This window comes from Portunus trituberculatus, chromosome 7, assembly GCF_017591435.1.
Source record: "Portunus trituberculatus isolate SZX2019 chromosome 7, ASM1759143v1, whole genome shotgun sequence".
In the NCBI taxonomy this organism is placed as follows: Eukaryota; Metazoa; Arthropoda; class Malacostraca; order Decapoda; family Portunidae; genus Portunus; species Portunus trituberculatus.
Genome location: NC_059261.1, coordinates 6,119,230 through 6,139,576, shown reverse-complemented (window position 1 = coordinate 6,139,576; position 20,347 = coordinate 6,119,230). Strand labels below are relative to the sequence as shown.

Sequence of the window (20,347 nt, the reverse complement as noted above, 5' to 3'; positions counted from 1 at the left end):
TAAAGAAGGAAGAAATAGAAAGTAGGAAAGCTTAAACATAAACAAAAAGAATTAAGATGTTTCTACTAATGATAAACAAAAAGACCTACTACTACTACTACTACTACTACTACCACTACCAATACTACCATTACTACTACAACAACACCACTACCACCACAACAACAACAACTACTACTACTACACAATAAAAATGCTACTAGTAATAAATAAAAACTACCACTATCACTACTACTACTACTACTACTACTACTATTACCACCACTACCACCACCACCACAGCCCTCAGCTCACCTGTGAAATGGGGATCCCGACGGCAGGAACTATATTTGCTGAAACAAGACATTTTTTTGTATTAATGACCATACCCCACACATAGAACGGCAGGGACCACACAACTACACTAGACCTCAATGTTACTTGTTAAATTAGAGCATGATTTGTCCCTCCAGTACCATGACACATTTTCCTTTTCATTCTGGTGACTATTTGGTGATTTCTTACAGCTTCAGAAACTCACGCGGGGGATTGAAATTGTGAAGACTGTGGCCATTAATCTTCTGACCTCCATAGACCCTTCCTAATGTCAATAAAATGGTCTAATTGCACCCCAAAAGTCAAGGTAAAAATGCATTCAAGTACTGAAGGGGTTAAACACACACACACACACACACCGGTAGCTCAGTGGTTAGAGCGCTGGCTTCACAAGCCAGATGACCGGGGTTCGATTCCCCGGCCGGGTGGAGATATTTGGGTGTCTCTCCTTTCACGTGTAGCCCCTGTTCACCTAGCAGTGAATAGGTACGGGATGTAAATCGAGGAGTTGTGACCTTGTTGTCCCGGTGTGTGGTGTGTAACTGGTCTCAGACCTATCCCAAGATCGGAAATAATGAGCTCTGAGCTCGTTCCGTAGGGTAACGTCTGGCTGTCTCGTCAGAGACTGCAGCAGATAAAACAGTGAACACACACACACACACACACACACACACAAACACACACGCACATACACACAAATTCTCTCTCTCTCTCTCTCACTCACACACACACACACACACACACACACACACAAATTCTCTCTCTCTCTCTCTCTCTCTCTCTCTCTCACACACACACACACACACACACACACACACACACAAACATAAATTCTCTCTCTCTCTCTGTGTTGACGTACTGGTGAGGGTGAAGGGGGCCCCCATCATGGTGGAGAGGGGCACGCCGGGCATCAAGGGTGGCCGCGGGGGGAACGCCATTCCGAGACACTTCCTCCCGCCTGCAACACAAACACACCTTAGTTGATAAATAAAATAAATAAATAGATAAGTAAAAAGAATAAAGGCAAATTAGAGAAAGTGACTGATTTCTGATGACTTAATGATTATCTGTGTGTGTGTGTGTGTGTGTGTGTGTGTGTGTGTGTGTGTGTGTGTGTGTGTGTGTGTGTGTGTGTGTGCTTGAATTAAGATTAGGTTAGGTTAGTGTTAAGGTAGGTTAGGTATGCCAGGATGTCCTAAAAATTATTACGACATAGGGAAAGGGAAATATAAACGGCAAATTTACCTTTTAAAAATTTTTGGGGCAACAGATGTGCTATGGGTGTGGATGTGCCAAGTGAGGGACAGTGTAGGGGGTGGTACAGTATGGGGATGATTATTCAGTGTAGTGTTGGCACGGTTGGTGATGGTGTTTGTGTATCATTAAATATATAAAACTGGAATATTTGCTGTTTTAAACAATATATCTTATTTTTTATTTCTTTTCCCCTGTGTCTAACAAGCTTGGCGATCTGCTGGTAAACCAAACCAAACCTAACCTACACTATCCTAACCCAGCCGGGTCGTGGTCAAGACGGCCCATGACCACAACAGCCTCCCACGACAGCCCAATGTTTACCACGACAGCCTCTGCTTTTTTTTACCCGTAAGATGGTTTGAAATTATACTTGTTAATAGAACATCTTATACTAAGACAGATTGTATTAACAAATCAGTCACTCCCCACTCCCCCTCCTGCCTCACCCAGTGACAGGTGCTGTACCATGTAGTGCGTATGTGAGTGCTTACTTTTAATCACCGCAGTAATGTTAGCGTGTAATGTTTATCAGTAAATTACATGCTTATTAATACAATCTGTCTTAAAATGTAAGATACTGAAACATTCCACAGATTGCAAAACATAACATTAAAACCTTCGTTCCATATTTAGCCAGCGGCACCTCCGCCTGCTGCAGCGAGCCACCAAGGAGTCGTCACCTCATAAAAAACACAATGGACTATCGCGCGCCTCTCACAAATTTTAAAATCATCTTACGAGTAAACAAAACCTTAAAATGTATATGTGTATATAACATTTTCTGCTTAGAAATGCATGTTCTCTCACCTCTTTCAATATTTACACAAAGTGGTGTTACACCCTGCATGCGTATATGCACTAAATGCGCAGGGTACACCAGTGTACCAATACATTATGGTTTTTAACGCTCCATACTACAAAACACTCTCTCAGGAACGTTGAGTTGCCATCCACAGTTAACGTGCTAACATAATAAGAGAAATAAGAGAACAATAACACAAAATTTGGTGTGAGGTCGTCATGGTAAACACGAGGCCGTAAGGGCAAACATATGAGGTGGTCTGCAGTGACGGGCCGTCGGGGAGGGCACTCGTTAGGGGACGTCTTCACCAGGACACAACCCACCCTAACCCTATCCTATCCTATCCCTACCCAACTCTTACCTAACCCAATTTATCCTAACCTCACCTAACCCAACCTAATGTATCTTAAACAAACACTAATAAACAGATGCAGGGAAGAAACAAACAACTGCCAAGTACACAAACAAACAAACAGGTAAACACAACACCAGCCATCAACACACACAAACAAACAACAAACAAACCAAACACACTAAACATAAAAAAACAACGCCAAATAAACAAACAACAAAACAAACAAACAAACAAGCAACAAACTAAGGAAATAAACAAAACAAACACACGAACACACACCACGTCGATTAGATTCCCAGCAGGCAAGGCGGCACATTTCCCCTTATTTCTCGTTCCCTACGCCTATTCCCGCCAATTCTTCTGTCCCACATAGATCTAAGCACCCCCACACGCCCACACGCCCACGCCCAAGGAGGAAAACTTACTCTGAATGGTAGAAAACAGCGTAAACAGTAAAATATTCTTCAGTATTCAGCAGAAAATGGCGAACTGTTGTCTTGCGATTGAGAGATTAGAAAAATTTTTTATGGTATTTTGTTACTTCTCGCTTTTATTACTTTTTCTTGTTTAAATAGTTCGTGATAGTTTTTATTTAATTATTTTTTATTGTGGTTGATTGAAATGGTGGTTTATTTATTCATTTTATTACTGGTGAAAATGTTTGTGTTTTAAGTATTATTTATTATATTTGTGTTATCATTTTATGGTCTCTAGAGGTATATTTGATTATTTACTCACACACTTATCTACAATTAACTACATCATAGAATAAGGAAAATTTTACAAACAATATTTCTGTTTACGCAATCGCAACTCCCTTAATTTCTTCGGTTCATTTCATATATTCCATGTCTTTCTCTGCTTCGCTTTATTCAGATCTCTATCGGTTTTGGCTTCTGTATATTTTTCCTAATCTTTTCCTTCATTATGTACAGTATGTCTGCTTAGGATGGGTGTGGTTGTCTTTCTATTACCGTACTCCATTCACGAAGTTCTTAGTTCACCCAATACCATATGGACAACAAAATTAACCCCTTCAATACCAGGATGCTTCTTCATATTCACTCTGCTTACTATCTGGCTATCTCATACAGCTTCAGAAACTTATGAGGAGGATTAAAACAGTGAAGAGTCTTTGGCCGTTAATCTTGTCCTCCATAGACCCTTCCTAATGTCAATAAAATGGTCCGATCATACCAAAGGCTCATGGTAAAAATGCGATTCGGTACTGAAGAGGTTAACAGAAATCATAAATCACAATACAACAACACACTCCCATAAACTTAGTCCAGACCTCTTTTTTATTTTTTTATTTATACATTACACTTAATCTTGGTAATTTTACAGGTTAAAGATGTATTATGAGTACAGCCTATCTTAAAACCTAACCAAACCTCTTTCTCTCTCTCTACTTTTTAAATCATCACTTTGGAAATATTTACTGATGGAGAAAGGTCTAATGAATGAAATGCAGTCCTCAACAGCGCCATACAATACAGTAGTCCCCAGCGACTCTTCTCATAATGGAAGAACGTGGTCAGAATTTACAGGGCCATGCTATGCTATGATGCTATGACAGTGGAAGATTTTTTTTGTGTGTAAGCGGGGGAAAACAGGCCAAGGGAAACTAAAAAAAAAAAAAAAAGAAAGAAGGCCCTTAGTTGCCAATCCCTTGCAGGTCTGAAAAAGTTAGCTGGAATGAAGGGATAAATGTCTGAAGGTGAAGGTTAACTCTCTCTATGCATCATTGTGATAAAGAAACACTAGATAAATGTCTGAAGGTGAAGGTTAACTCTCTCTCTCTCTCTGCATCATTGTGATAAAGAAACACTAGATAAATGTCTGAAGGTGAAGGTTAACTCTCTCTCTCTGCATCATTGTGATAAAGAAACACTAGATAAATGTCTGAAGGTGAAGGTTAACTCTCGCTTTCGTTGCATCATTGTGGGGATAAAGAAACACTGGATAAATGCCTGCAGATGAAGGTTAACTCTCTCTCTTTCTCTTTCTTTGCATCATTGTGGGGATAAAGAAAGACTGAATAAATACCTGCAGATGAAGGTTAACTCTCTCTCTCTCTCTTTCTTTGCATCATTGTGGGGATAAAGAAACACTGGATAACTCACTCTCTCTCTCTCTCTGTGTGCATCATTGTGGGGATAAAGAAACACTGTGTCGTTTGAAGGTGAAGTGTATTGAAACCAAAACTTTATAGTATTTATACATAGTAGCAATAGTCATGTCCTACACAAGCAACAGTCACTGCTCTTAAAAACCTTAAAATTTGTCTGTGTAGTTATTTTGATCAGAAGCGTCTTACGATAGAGAAGGCTTGGGACAGTACAAGCTACAGTACAGAAAGGTCCAGCAGCAGCAGCAGCAGCAACCACACACCACCACACCACACCACCCCACATACACACACCAGCCTGCCTCACACATAAATGCAACACCTTTCCTGCCTCAACACTCACTAAATGATTTGGCTTGCTATGTACACTGAATTATTGCACTGCAGCTAGTAAGGAATCAAATATGGCTTTTATCAACAATAGAGTGCATGTGTGTGTGTGTGTGTGTGTGTGTTACAATGCTATACAGAGAAATGTGTGTGTTATTATTATCATCATTGAAGTTATGTTGTTGTTCTGAGTTACATACAATATTTACAAAACCACTGAAAACAAAGACAGATTGTGGTGGTGGTGGTGGTGTATTGGTGGTGTGGTGTAGCAACATCCAAACAATTGATAGAACAATATGGAGATATTCAAAACAGTATATCAAAGCTACATACATACACCTTCACTGTGCTTGTCCCTCACTCACTCACTCACACACACACACACACAGTCAGTTATGGAAACACTAAACATTGTAGAGTGAAATGATTCTGTGCCAACATATGAAACACACCAACAATGGACACCAAATCTTAACACATTCAAGAGGCAGATTCAACTCCAGCATCACCACCACCACCACCACAGTCTACCACACTACAATCTTACAAAAACACACCAAAATGATTCACTGGAAGCAAACCACCACTCACCACCACACACCACTGTAACACCAGCTAAGTAACCTGCTGTACGTGCTGCATTCCCCCCTCCCCCCCCACAAGCTGCATCTCAGGCCCCCGCAGAGGCAGCAGCAGCAACAGGACACTTTTCCGAACCCCTGCCGACCCCATAGAAGGTAAATACACCCCAAAAATATAGTATTTAGCCTGTTCCGCAGCCATACACTCCTCTCACACTTGCCTTAGAGGGACACACACTCAATTGTACTAAGAGAACAGGGTGGAGGAAGAACATGGCATCCCACACCAACCCACACCAGCCTTCCTACTTCTCCTCCTCCGATTCTGACTCCGCCTCTGCAGATTTCGAGCGACTACGTGATTTTCTCTTCTCCGGAGACGCACTGCGGGATCTTGACCTGTAGAGGAAAGGCAGAGGGTAGTTACTAGTCGCCATAATAGACACAGATGGTTGTATGGGTGTTTTAGTGGTTTTAAGTGGTGTTTTTGTGGCTTAGTGGCATTTTATGGAGTTTTTGTGGTTTTAAGTGGAGGTTTTGTGTTTCTTATTAGTGTTTTAGTGGTTCTAGAGACAGATTAACATAATTTTTACATTACTAACAGGAGAAACAATCTTGATACCCTGGCTAGTCATCTCAGTGGCTTTGGAAAAATGTTGCGGTGAGAGAGAAGAATGTTTCAGAAATAAGGAAGGAAGGAAGGGGGGAGAGAGAGAGAGAGAGAGAGAGAGAGAGAGAGAGAGAGAGAGAGAGAGAGAGAGAGAGAGAGTGGTTTACCTGGAGCGAGATCTGGACCTGGATCTGGACTTGGACCTGTCGGAGCCGGACCGTGACCTGGACCGCGACCCAGACTTGGAACGGGACTTGGACTTCGACCTTCGCTTCTTGCTGTGTCCGCCGCTCCTGCCAACACACACACACGCACTCACTAACAGCCCCTTACTCACTCATTAAAAGATCCTCACTCACTCAACTCAGTCCCTCACTCATTCACTAAAAGACCCTTACTCACTCACTCAAAGACCCTCACTCACTCACTCACTCTCAAACTCAAAGACCCTCACTCACTCAACTCAGTCCCTCACTCATTCACTAAAAGACCCTTACTCACTCACTCAAAGACCCTCACTCACTCACTCACTCTCAAACTCAAAGAACCTCACTCACTCTCAAACAACTTCTAACTCACTCACTCTTGTTTGCTCAAAATTTCTCTACCTCTCTCTCTCTCTCTCTCTCTCTTTCCCTCTCTCAATTTCTCACTCATTTACTCTCATAATTCATCACTAACTTTCTCTCAATTTCTCCCTCACTCATTCTTTCTCTCACACTCACTCACTCATTCCCTCAATTTATGACTTTCCGTTCCTCACCTGGACCTGGAGCGGCTGCGGGATCTGGAGTGAGAGCGGGACCTGCTGGTGGGGAGAGAGAAAAGTGTCGGACCCAGCCAGGACACAACAAACAAGCCAACACAAGCTGTCCTCTCTACCTCACTACCTACAATGTACACTGCCTCTCAATACACACCTATACACACACACTCAAGAAGGAACTAGTGTATCTTAGCCTTCCCTGTGTCGGACCCAGCCTGGACACAACAAACAAGGCAACACAAGCCAGTACAAGCTGTCCTCTCTACTTCACTACCTCTTGTCTATCTCTGTACCTACACTGCCTCTTGATACACACCTACATACACTCAGGAAGGAACCAGTATGTGTCTATATCTTCCCTGTGTTAGCTTAGGTTATGTTAGGTTACCAATGCATCTGTCTATCTCTCTACCTACACTGTACACTGCCTCTCAATACACACCCACACACACACACACACTCAGGAAGGAACCAGTGTCTATGTCTTCCCTGTGTTAGCTTAGGTTATGTTAGGTTACCAATGCATCTACCTCTGTCTGTCTCTCTACCTATACTCTACACTGCCTCTCAATTTACACCCACACACTGACTCAGGAAGGAACCAGTGTGTGTTAGGTGATTAGACAATTTTATTTACATTAGGAAGGGTCTATGAAGGTCAAAAGATTAATGGCCAGAGTCTTTACTATTCTAATCCCAATATATGTTTCTGAAGTGTACAAAATCGCCAAATAGTAACCAGAATGAATATGAAAACGCGTCCTGGTACAGAAGGGGTTAAGGTTGAAAGCTGATGAAAGTGTAATGAATGAATATACTGAAGGCTTTAGAGCAGGGGGTTCACAAGACTTCCATGGGCACTTGGACAGCTGATCTACTAATATCCTGTGCAGCACCATTGTGTGTTGAGCCAGTGTCACTCACTACACCAATACACGGAACTCTTGATTTACTCGACAGATGCGTTCCAAGAGGCATCGCGTATTTCAAAATTGACGTAAAACAAACTTGTAATACCCATAAGAAACACTAGGTAATAGGGGGATGTGGGATGTGGCCCAAATCGTGTAGAAGCAAACCCATCATGCAAATTTAATCAGTTATAGTAATTTTTTTTTTTGGTTGCGCATTAACAAAAACGCGTAAATTAAACATGCGTAAATCAAGAGTTACTGGGAATTTGGCTCGGTAGGTAGTCTTGTCACTAAGGACGTTATTAATGAAATATTGTGAACCCCTGCTGTAGAAGGAACAAACTCACCAACCTACACACTACGTTACTACATCCCTAAGAGGCAGCGCTGGTGTGCCAATGAACTAAGCTACAACACGACTGGGTTGCTCTTCAAGACACAAGGAAGGTCAGCTAAAACAAGAGACATAAGTGGGCTAACATAACACTGCACTAACTCTTGCCATTAAAACAAAACAGGTTAGCTTAAGGTCAAGTCAGGTCAAGTCAAGTCAGGTAACAAAATTGACCTTAATCTTAAATAATAAAAAAATAAATAAATAAATAAATAAATAAATAAAAATAACACTTGAAATTCCTATCAATAAAACAAGCTAGGTCAGGTAAGGTCAAGTCTGGTTAGGGTAGGTTAGGTCACACTACACCAAATCACCAGGTCAAGTCATCACAGAGGATCACAAATTACCTGGATCTGGAACGTGACCTGGAGCGCGACCTGGAGCGAGAGGATGACCTTGACCTGGATCGCCGTGACCTTCGGGAGCTGCGTGACTTTGACTCATCCACCAGGCGGATCCGTCGGCCATGCAGGTCCTTCCCGTCCAGGCGGTGGAGTGCGTTCTTCATGTCAGCGTAGGTAGCAAACTCCACCACACTGATGGGGAGTGAGAGAGAGAGAGAGTGTGAGAGAGAGAGAGAGAGAGTGAGAGAGAGAGAGAGAGAGAGAGAGAGAGAGAGAGAGAGAGAGAGAGAGAGAGAGAGAGAGAGAGAGAGAGAGAAATCAGCAAAGGAACAATAAAGAGGGAAATGACTTTGTCACACACGCACACACTAAGTTAAGTAAGACAAGGTTGAGATAGTTTAGATGAGGTCATTAAAGGTCAAATTATCAGGTCAGGTCACAATGTACCACACACACACACGGCCTCACCCTTCGTTCCTCCTGTACTTGTGGGCGTCGGCATAGGTGACTTCCCCGGCCTGCCGCATGAAGTCCTTGAGGTCCTGCCAATAAAGGTGAACGTTAGCAGCGGTAGCGGCGGCAGCAGACGGTCAGAGTACAGATGACAGCCTGCCTCAGCTGCCGCCGCCACCACCACCGCCGCCGCCTCACTCCCGGCGTGGCGGGGCCCGGCCAGCATGGGGCCTGAGGGAGCAAGGGTGTTAAGGGAACTGGCTCAGCTGCTGATGGCCCTCCTCCTCCTCCTCCTCCCTCTCCTCCAGCAGCAGGTGGCAGGAGGAGGAGCACACCAGGGGTCCTGTGGCTGCCTAGAGAGAAGCGTCTACAACATTACTTTCTGGTCACACTTAAAGTTAAGCTCTGCCCACACCAGCCTCTCAGTTAATGGCAAAAATTGTTTGTTTGTTTTTTCTAAGCTTTATCTTTATACAAATCTGTGGGCCAAGGATAAACATTCTAGCAAAAATGAACAAGAGTGAATTGATGAGACAAAAAATGCACAAGACTATGAAATAGTACGCGAATCAGGCACAGTTTTGTGATTTGCTCTACCTTAATCATAGTATATGGGCTGCACATCTCCTATACCTCTAAGGCAAACAGTGTCGACCCCACAGAGCCTTTCAGCCTTGCCTCAGCGGCCCGGCTGCCCACAAACCCGGCCAGCCTCTCGGGACAAGGAGACCAAAAGCCCGAGGCCGCAAGCCCAGGACGGGAGGCCAATGTGGCGCCTAGCTCGGACCCTGCAAGCGGTCTGGGGGAGGGAAAGGGAGGCCAGACGGCGGTTGTCTCCGCCCCCGGCCAGCCAGACAGACAGACAGACGGCCGTTCCTCGCACCCAAGATACGTCTCGGGGAAAATCTCTCCCACGTCCTCGCCAGCCCAACTTTCGTCCACTCGCTCCACCCGCGCTGCTGCGGCGGCGGACCGGCAGCCGTCACGGTGCAGGCGGCCCCACGACTCGCAAGGTGAACCCCTCGTCCCGCCAGAACCACCGGCCATTACGACGCTCCTCCGTCCGGGCCTGCGCGGCCGAGCGCGTCCCTCCTCCTCCCTTGCCTATTTCTCCTGCCCTCTCTCCCTTACGGTGTCTTCAAAAAGACATCGACAGAGAGTTAGGGTCTGTCTGGGCACTGCAGGAGGCTACAGGCTACACTGTCAGCAGCACATCAGCCAGGCGACAGGGCGGCCTTGACTGCTACATGGCAAAGAAGGGGATTAACACATAGGGCTCAGGGAATAAACAGTATCAGACCCACCACCACCACCACCACCACCACAATGCCCTCATACTCACCATGGTGTCCTCAGTCCTCCTCACACTACCATCCTTCTCCACCACCACCACCACCACCTTCCCACCCTCCAGCGGTGAACACTAATGTCTGCCTCTCAAACACTACACCGTCTCATGTCAACTCCTTTTAACAGGCTTAGTGGAAGAGGTGGAGTTTTGAAGTGTGTTTCCCTCATGGTGGGGCTCAGGTCAGGTCAACACCCGTGCAGCACCATGACACAGAAAAACACCCTTCACAACCCAACTCTCATCTTTGTGCCCCTTAAAAACAATCACACTGAGAGAACAGAGCCTTGGAGAGTAGACCCTAGTTTCACCTCCCCATACAGTCCCCCTGAACCCCAACACAGCCCCCACACCCCTCCCCAGCTTATCTTTTGGGAATATATATTTTTGAAGACTTTCCTCCCCATTCTTACTGCTAATACACCTTTCTTCCTCTGTATTCAACATTTCAGGGGAATTTTTGATGTTTTTGTGATGTAATACTTTTCTGGGGTATTGAAAGATTATATTAATTTTTTTTAGTTAGTTGTTTGTCTCTAATGCAAATGTTTATGAAGTTTTTAGTATCAAGAGGATGATGGCTTGAAGTATTTATTGACGGATGCATCACAGTAACGCCAGTATTAAAAATGCCTTCCTCTCTCACCACAGCAATCTTCCGAGGCCACAGAGATCTCTAGCCAAGTTTCAAAGACAGTTTCTCTTCATAATAATCTAGAAATTTTGCCAGTACATCATTGGAACTACAAAACTACCCTTAAGAGTATGCATATCTTCAACTAAAGCCTTTGGAAAGTAGTGATGGTGAGAGACCAAAGCATTTCGGAATACTGGCCTAAATATTTTCAAGCTAAGATCAAATAAAAAATAGAATTCATCTTTATTTACACGTAAGCATATTTTCTTTTATCACATTCTTGATAGTAACGGAGAAAGGTGATAGTGATAAGAAGGTTTGGGTGAAGTCTTTAAACCATATCTGCTCCCAACCCCAATAAGTGACAACTAACACACACTCACTCTCACACTCACTCTCTCACACACACACACACATACACACATCCTGACCCACCCTTACAAGCCTAAATAAATCACTGAATGGCATAGGAAACTCATATATTCCTCCTTCCTACCAATAAAGACAATGGGAAAACACAGAACTGGGAGGGCGGGGGGAGGGAAATAAATAGAAAAAATATATATATAAAAATATAATAAATAAAAATAAAAAAAGAAAAGAAAAAAGGCTACAGCTTTTTTTTTTCCTTCTTAAAATTGTGCATATATATATTTCACAAATTTCAGAGACACCGCAGAAGGCCAGGCTGCCACTCACCTGCCACGACACACGGCTCGACAGGTTCTCCACAGTGAGGCGGTAGTCAGTCCGCGCCGCCATGCCAAACCGGCTGCAACGAACCACACACACGCACCATTAGAACCATCACACACCACTACACCACCACCACACTATTACTAAAACCATCACACACCATTATCAGAACCACTACACCATTATCAAAACCAGCAAACACTACCATTTGAACCATCACACACCACTACACCACACCATTAAAACCATCACACACCACACACCATTAAAACCATCACACAACACCATTAAAACCATGACACACCACACACACCATTAAAACCATGACACACCACACACACCATTAAAACCATCACAAATCACCACACCACTAATAGAACCACATCACCACACCACTATTACAACCACCACACACGTTGGGCCACTCACCTAGAATGGAAGCCTCTAGGGGGTGGAGCGCGGGGCCAGCGGAGGCGAGGAGCTGCGCGGGCCTTTTCCACCGTCACCCTAAAGACAGCAATGGCAATAACAAGTTAGGTTAGGTTAGGTTAGGATGGATTAAGTCAAGTTTGGGTTAGGTTAGGTTAGGTGAAGGTTAGATTAAGTCAAGTTTAGGTTAGGTTAGGATGGATTAAGTCAAGTTTGGATTAGGTTAGGTTAAGTTAGGATGGATTAAGTCAAGTTTGGGTTAGGTTAGGTTAGGTGAAGGTTAGATTGGGCTAAAGTTAGATAAAGTTAAGGTGCCCACAATAAAAATACAGTAGAATATTGAATTAAAGTGAGCCAGAGTCCATATATTTGGCACAATTAAAAATGTTCTAATTGAAAGACTTTTGTGGCAAGAAAGCAACATGCCACCACCACCACCTTACCTTCCTCCCAGCAGTTCCTTTCCGTTCATCTCGTACACAGCGTCGTCTGCGTCCCTGTCGTCGTCAAACTCCTGAAGCGAGGAACGGAGAAAACACGTCAGCTAAACTCAACTAACACAATAAAATAAATAAATAAATAATCATGAGTAGGTAAAAAAAAGAAGTGACAAATTAAATAAAACTTGAAATCTAGCAAGGAAAAAAAGGAAAAATAGAAATAATAGAGTAAAAACAGTAAAATTAAAGAAATAAGAGAAAAAGAAAGAAAAATACTGGTGAAAGGAAGAAAATACTCAAATAAATAAAGGAAAATCTCAAATAAAGCAAAGAATTAAGGAAAAAACTAAACCAAGAAAAAGTTATATAAAAATAAATAAAATAAATAAATAAATGTGCTGAAAGGCAAGGTGAAAATATAACAAAGAAATAAATGAAAAGCACAAACCTAACAATGAATAAAGGAAAAATAAATGAATGAATAAACAAATAGAATAAAACAGCATGAAAGAAAATGAAAAAACAAAAAAAATTACAACAAACTTACAAATCAAATATAAAATGGCAAAAAAAAAAAATAAAAAATAAATAAAAAAAAACTTGCACTGGTCTAAATAAATAAAAATAATGTGAAAAAAAAAAATAAATAAAACAGTGACAAACTAAATAATAATAATAAATAAATAAATAAAACTCACTCTAAACTCAAATTAATAAAGAAATAAAGGAAAAACTTAAATATGGCACTGAAAAACACTCCTCGGCAACTCACCACAAATCCGAAGCCGTTTTTAATGACGATGTCTCTGAGGCGGCCGTAGGAGCGGAAGAAGCGGTCCAGGTCCCTCTCTCCCACACGGTAGCTCAGGCCCCCAACGTACACACGCGTCCCCACCATGGCTGTCTGAAGGAAGCAAAGAAGGGGAACTCAGCATAGAAGGCAAATTTCTCTCTCTCTCATTCATTCATTGTCAGTCAGTTAGTCATAAAATTTAGTGAGATCTTTTCATTTAAGTTTGTTTCATTATTAAAGTAAGAATTATAACCATTTTTCTCTCTCTCTCTCTCTCTATTAGTGATGTGAAGTTTTGGTTTATTAGATGAAATACAAAGATGACAATAAGAAGTGATTTATTAGAGTAAAAGAGAGTAAAGAGAGAGAGAGAAACAGAAACTAAGAGCAAAAGAGTAACAGTTATTAGAGTAGGAGAGAGTAGGAAGTTATTCATTAGAGATTGAGAGGAGTAAAAGAGAGAGTAAGAGTTATTTATTAGAGTAAGAGAGTAGGAGAGAGAGGGAGAGAGTAGGAAGTTAGTTATTAGAGAGTAAAAGAGAGAGTAAGAGTTATTTATTAGAGAGAAAGATAGAAAGAAGTGATTTATTAGAGAGCAAGAGAGTAGGAAGTTATTTATTAGAGTAAGAGAGTAGTTATTTATCATAGTAAATATAAAGATGACAATTAAGATCAGTTAGTGTTTGGGTGAAGTTTTGGTTTATTTGGGAGTAAATATAAAGCTAACAATTAATTAAAAGAAGACAGGGAAAAGACAAACTCAATGCAACACACTAATCCACAAGTATATACTGTTCTTTATTTCTTTTATACAATTTCCCCCATTCATTTTTATCTTTTATTTATGGTTTTTATTTACTTTCCATATCATTCCTTTCCTCCACTATTTAAGACAGCAATGTGAATCAACCAACCTAACACAACATGCCAATCCACAATATATTAATCTTTTTATATAATTTCATTTATTGTTCTTTGTATATAATTTCCCCCATTCATTTTTTTATTTTTTTCTACTGCTTTTCTTTACTTTCCATATTATTCCTTTCCTTCATCATTTAAAACAGCAATGTGAATCAACCAACCTAACACAACATGCTTAACCAAAATGTATTAATCTTCTATATCATTTCATTTATTCCTTTTGTTATTCAGAATCGTTGCAGTTTGAACCAACACACCATACGTCACTATACACATTCTCACCGTCTAGATCACACTTCTACCAGCATTTCTAACCTCATTTTACCCTAATACACATTCTCACAGTCTAGATCACACTCCTACTAGCATTTCTAACCCCATTTTACCCTATCGAAAAATGGGGTTAGGTTAGGTTAAAACCCGCTTTCCCACGAGGTCCCCAAGCTTGTTAGACATGGGGAACAAGAAATATAAGATAAGGTATACTGGTTAAAACGGCAAATTTATCCCTTAATCTTTCTAATGTTTTCCTTTATTTTTCTTTACTATTTATTTATCATTTCTTTTCTCCCTAGCATTAAGACAGTTTCAAGACATTTATCCCTTTCTTTGGGCTAACTCTCAAACCTGCATGGGGACTGGCATTCTATTCTTTTTTTTTACTTTCTGTTGTTCTTGGACAGCTTTCCCCTCTTACATAATAAAATAGTAAAAAGCAATGAATAAACCCAATAAGACACACTAATCCACCAGTACTGCACCACTGTGGCTTCTTAGGTGGCTAAGAATAGGATGAGGCAACACCCACCAGCCACCACCACCCTAACTTTAAATTTACTACCACGGGGGTGATGTACTGGGGTGCCAAAATAGACAATAAGCCACCACCACCACCATAAGTCCAAACCCTAATACCACAACATAAGCGTGAATGAAGTAGAAATCTGGTGGAGTAATTTGACATCACTGAAAATTCACCACCACCAGAAGTTAATCTGTGATACAACATATGCGTGAATGAAATAAAAATCTGGTGGAGTATTTTGACATTGAAAAGCCAACAATTGACCACCACCACCACCACCAAAAGCTAATCTACAGTACAACATAAGCACGAATGAAATAAATCTGGTGACGCATTCTGGCATTATTGGAGAGCCATGTTTGCTTCCAAGATTAATAAAAGTAGTTAATTTACATCAAACTATACCTCTGGAAATTACTATAGCATTTACTTCCCTCTTCCAGGTAAATGAAGATGTATATTTAGACTCCCGTGCTATACTACAAGCACACCAAAGCTAATAGGAAGCAAACAAACCACAAGCAAACACGTCAAAAATTTCCATTAACCAGCTTGACAACACACCATTTATTTCCTTATAAATACAAAAAGACATATATTTAACCTTCCCACCTTAATATTTACACACCAAAACCACGCTAGAGGAAACAAAAACCTTAAAAAACAAGCCACAAATAAGTCAAACTATGCATTCACTCCTTACAAGTCACAACCACACCGCCTCCCACCGCCACTAAAAATACCCAGACATTTTAATATTTTTCCCTCTCATTCACCACACACGCACTTAAAATCCCAGCCACACCACATACACACCAACACCAGCAGGGCACACTAGCAGAGACCCCAAAGCAGGCAGAACTAGCAGTATTTGAGGAGAAAACACCGAAAATTTACCTATTGATCAGAGACGACGCTACAACATGGCGAAGGGGACACAGTGGACAGAGAGAGGACCCGACCTTATTTTTTGCGATTTTCTCGTGATTTATAACCCCCGGAGAGACACCTGGGGAGTCAGACAGGTGTGCTGGGCTGGGGAATAAATGGACAGGTAGAGAGGAGGTGGTACTTGCCTCAACATCCAGTAATCGTGGGTTTTATGAAGGGCCGTGATGTGTGTGCGTGAAGCTGATGGGAAGATGAGGGAGCGCGCAGATACTCCTCCTACCTCCCACAGTTCTCCCCGCCCCGCTCTCCCTCCTATCCCCCAGGCTCTCCCAACCCCACTCTCCCTCCTCTCCATGCCTCTACCACCCTCATCACCAGTCCCCTATCACCCTCCCACCTCTCCCAGTCTCTCTCCCTCCAGAGAACGCCCCTCTCTTCTTCCTCCCCCCAGCATCACTCTCCCTCCACCCTCTCCCCGCCTCTCGTCGCCAACCCCTCCCCATCTCTCTCTCCCTCATCTCCCGCTTCTTCCAGCTTCCCCCATTGTCCCCTCCTTCCTCCCAACCTCTCTCCCCGTCATCTCCCTCCTCTCTCAGGCTCTCCCTCCAGCTTCCTCCATTATCATTCCTCTCCCAGTCTCCTTAATTGCCTCCCTTATTCCCCCATTCATTTGCCTCTCCCCGGCCCCGCATCTCACCAAAAATTTGAAGGATATTTAAAAATTTAAGAGAAATGTAACGAAATCCGGATTTGTCAAGGATTTTTTTTAGAAATATCAATGTATGTATGTATTTATGTATGTATAACAGTATAATTATGTACTGATACACAATAAACCATTCATAGCAATAACACACTCAGGAGACCCACACACACCTAGATTACTTTTCGCACACACCCAAATCACTTAAAACACTCAGAACTAACCCAAAACACACGCATAACGCCACGCAACACCTCAAAATGCCAATGAAGTTAAATGAACACACCGAACACTCACTAGAAACACCCAGTCTTCACCCAAATCACTCTCCACACCTCTCAAAATGCCTCTACACTATATAAGTCATACAACCCCTCAAAATACCCCAAGCACAACCAAATACTCAAACACGTACACTTCTACAGCACTACAAATTCGTAAAAACATCTAATACACACTGAAAACACACAAAAATGCACCCAAAACACACTTGTAACATCCAAAACATCCTGCAACAACACTATACCTAACACAGCTAAAACACCCCAAATATACCCCCAAAAACATCCAAAAACGCATAATAGATAACTGCAAGATTACAAGGGGGACTTACCTAAATATTGCGGCTTGGCTCCTCTTCCTTTTCCGCTTCCCTTTCTCCTTTTTTCTTCGTCCTCCTCCTCTGTTTCTCCCCTTTTCTTCCTTTTATTACTTCCGTCTATATGTCTGAGCCTAGAAACACACCAAAACACTAGATGTTAAGCAAAATATTGAGGAAATGGAGGGAGAGTTAAGTATTGTGGCTTGGCTGCTCCTCCTCTTCCTCTCTCTTTCTTCTCCTCTCCTCCTCCTCCTCCTTCATTTCTCCTTTCTTCTTCCTTCTACTACTACTATCCACACATCTGAGCCCAGAAACACACGAAGAGACGCAGAACTCACTAGATGATAGGGAAAATATTGACGAAGTGGGAGGTTGGGAGAAGGAGGCGCCAGACCAGGGCCATGATGAGTCACCACCTTGGCTGTGACGTCATGAGAGCGCGGGAACTGGGGTGACTCGACTAAACTACGTAAATAATTCCAAAAATGACCTATACAAAAAACGAAGCCACGGCCGAATGCCTGATATTTTATAACTTTGCAGATACTTTAACTAATATGCACAACATCAAAACATCTCCAGCCTAACTAGTTTTAAAGAAATGTGTAAATTAAATATTTAAAAGTATAAAAACATTTCCACGTATAACACTGCCAAAACGTCCAGCCATTTCGACTTTATCTTTCCTTCGAAAAATATTAGATAATATAAACTCCCTTCTCAGGCATCTATCAGTTAGCTAGAACCAGAAGTGAACGAATGAACATTATTTATGTAAAACAAAAGTGTTAAAATCTAAATTCACTAAAAACTCTTGTAAAGTCCAGCCATTTTCACTTGGCGAGCATTTCAACACACTTTACAGAGTCTGAGGTGTCTCTTAAGGCATTCTACAACGAGCCACACCATCAAACACAAACGTAAACAAATAAAATTTAAAATACAAAAGTTTCTTTTAACAATACTAAACACCGCTTCAAAGTCCACATATTTCACTCCATAGGTTGATTTCACTCTTAAAAGAGTATAGACGGTTCATTGATACTATAAAGGCCTAGTTATAACTTGAAATATAAAAGCTCAAAATGCGGAGATGGAAATTTTGACCGTAAAAAAGATTCAAACTTGAGCCACAAAACACCACAAAACGCCACATATTTACCAAACAGAGGCGCGGAACACACTTCAAAGGCAACCAAACATTCATAGAAACCCTGAAGACTTACCATGGAAGCGTAATATTATCGTTAGGAGATGTATGAGAAAAGTATTGGAACCTGCCGGCTGTCCTGGGTCGGCGGGGCCAGGGGTCCCGGGTACCGGCTGGGGCCGGGGGGCCTGGGGACCCGCGGGGGCGGCAAGGTTGTGGTGAATGTTGGCTTGGCTTGCACTGCTGCTTCACACTTGTCTTGCTGCTACAAAGGCCGGGAATATGATATCACTTCACTTGTGTGTGTGTGTGTGCGTGCTTGGATTTTGGTTGTGTTTAGGGTGTATAAGAATGTGTTTTTGGGTATGTACGGCTGTGGGGTTGTGTCTGGATGTGTGACAACACTGAGCAGCCAATAGTACAAAACACCACCACCACCGCAAGACTATCTGGCTGAGCAGGCAGTAATACACTAACACAGTCACCACCACCACAAAACTGAGCAGCCACCAGCCAGTCCCCAGTATTACCAGACACCACCACCACCACCACCAGAGGGTGTGTTTGTGATGGCAGTACGTGTCTAGTATAAATGTCTATGATAACTATCTATTACTATATCAATTATTAATAAGATACCATACTTACACAAATTTCACATATTAATTTATTGACTATTGTGACACCTTTCTTTTCGTTATCGTGTCCAGCTGTGGTTATTTGGCCAAACAGTAAATATTAAATTGTATCGAGTGTTTGCATCTCCCGCGGGGTAAGAAAAAAAAAAAAAAAACGAGGTGTTTGAAAGGCAGACTGTGACATTTCTTTCATTCTCTATTTCTACTGCCTCTATTCTTGATATATAAGTACTTATGACACTATGTGAGGGTGAATTGATAATAAGTAGGGGAATATATACATTTTCTCATGCATATCCATCTTTTTAGCCATCAAATGATCTATCTGCGAATACGTTTATTTATCTATTTATCTACCTATCCATCTGTTTATCTATCTTTCAACCTATCAAATTACCTGTTCATCTACCTTCACACAGACATGTAAATATTAACAAACTGGCATGGATGGGTGGTGGCAGGAGAGTATTGGATGCCGGGCTGTGAGTGTGGGTGTGTTGGGAGGTGGGTGTGGGTGTGGGCGTTGGGAGGTGCGTGTGGGTGTTTGGGAATGGTTGTGGGCGTGGCATTACTGAGTGGAGTGCAAGTGTTGACCAGAACTCTCAATCTTTCCTGGGTTTCTGTGGTGCACTCCTGAACTCCCTGCCTGCTTCTGTGTCACCTTTAGACCTTTATTGAAGCAAGCCATTCATCCTATCACACCAGGAGAAAATAAAGAAAAATAATAATCTTCAGAATCTCTCTCTCTCTCTTTGTACAGCCAGTTCACATATATACATTAGCAAAAAATACTAGTTAGGTCTCTCTCTCTCTCTCGTCATTTATTTCAGTTCCTTGTTTCTTTTTCCCTCCAAACTTCCACTTTTTCTTCTCTTCCTCCTTTATTTCTTCTCTCCATCTCCTCCACATTTCATCTTTCTTTTGTCATTATCTCTTATTCCTATTCCCTCTTCTTTTCAATACTTTTCTTCTCTCTTCCTTCCTTTCTTCCAAATCTTACTTCACAAACAAGGTAAAAAACAAATAACCATGAA

The 20,347-nt window shown here is 42.0% G+C and overlaps 2 protein-coding genes across 8 annotated transcripts in view; both read right to left on the bottom strand.

Moving 5' to 3' along the window:
- Positions 1–3,242, bottom strand: part of LOC123520075 (RNA-binding protein 25-like) — a 29,682-nt gene extending 26,440 nt beyond the window's left edge. The window contains 3 exon segments of the mRNA XM_045281962.1: positions 295–332; positions 1,175–1,273; positions 3,155–3,242. Coding sequence (XP_045137897.1) covers positions 295–332; positions 1,175–1,253 — 117 coding nt within the window. The 5' untranslated portion in view covers positions 1,254–1,273; positions 3,155–3,242.
- A 1,662-nt stretch (positions 3,243–4,904) lies between these two features.
- LOC123520043 (serine/arginine-rich splicing factor 4-like) lies at positions 4,905–16,546 on the bottom strand. Of its 7 annotated transcripts, none has more exons than XM_045281936.1 (10): positions 16,407–16,546; positions 13,581–13,712; positions 12,812–12,882; positions 12,369–12,446; positions 11,943–12,015; positions 9,274–9,347; positions 8,809–8,997; positions 7,148–7,192; positions 6,552–6,677; positions 4,905–6,173 (listed from the first exon to the last, which is right to left on the bottom strand). In XM_045281936.1, the coding sequence occupies exons 2-10, from the start codon at positions 13,704–13,706 to the stop codon at positions 6,080–6,082; spliced, it is 876 nt and encodes a 291-aa protein (XP_045137871.1). In that variant the 5' UTR covers positions 13,707–13,712; positions 16,407–16,546; the 3' UTR covers positions 4,905–6,079. The 7 variants fall into 7 exon arrangements, with proteins under 7 accessions (XP_045137871.1, XP_045137886.1, XP_045137880.1 ...); XM_045281951.1 differs by having other exon boundaries at positions 7,148–7,189; XM_045281945.1 differs by having other exon boundaries at positions 16,228–16,470.
- Positions 16,547–20,347: the final 3,801 nt, after the last annotated feature.

What these genes read in the sequence shown, in the direction of transcription:
- LOC123520043 (XM_045281909.1), bottom strand. Translation starts at nt 10,305, where the DNA reads ATGGCCGGTGGTTCTGGCGGGACGAGGGGTTCACCTTGCGAGTCGTGG. An exon ending in CGACACTGTTTGCCTTAGAG is followed by an intron (nt 9,348 to 9,891) that starts GTATAGGAGATG and finishes CTTTATTGGCAG; the next exon opens with GACCTCAAGGACTTCATGCG. An exon ending in AGGTCCAGATCTCGCTCCAG is followed by an intron (nt 6,174 to 6,551) that starts GTAAACCACTCT and finishes TTTCCTCTACAG; the next exon opens with GTCAAGATCCCGCAGTGCGT.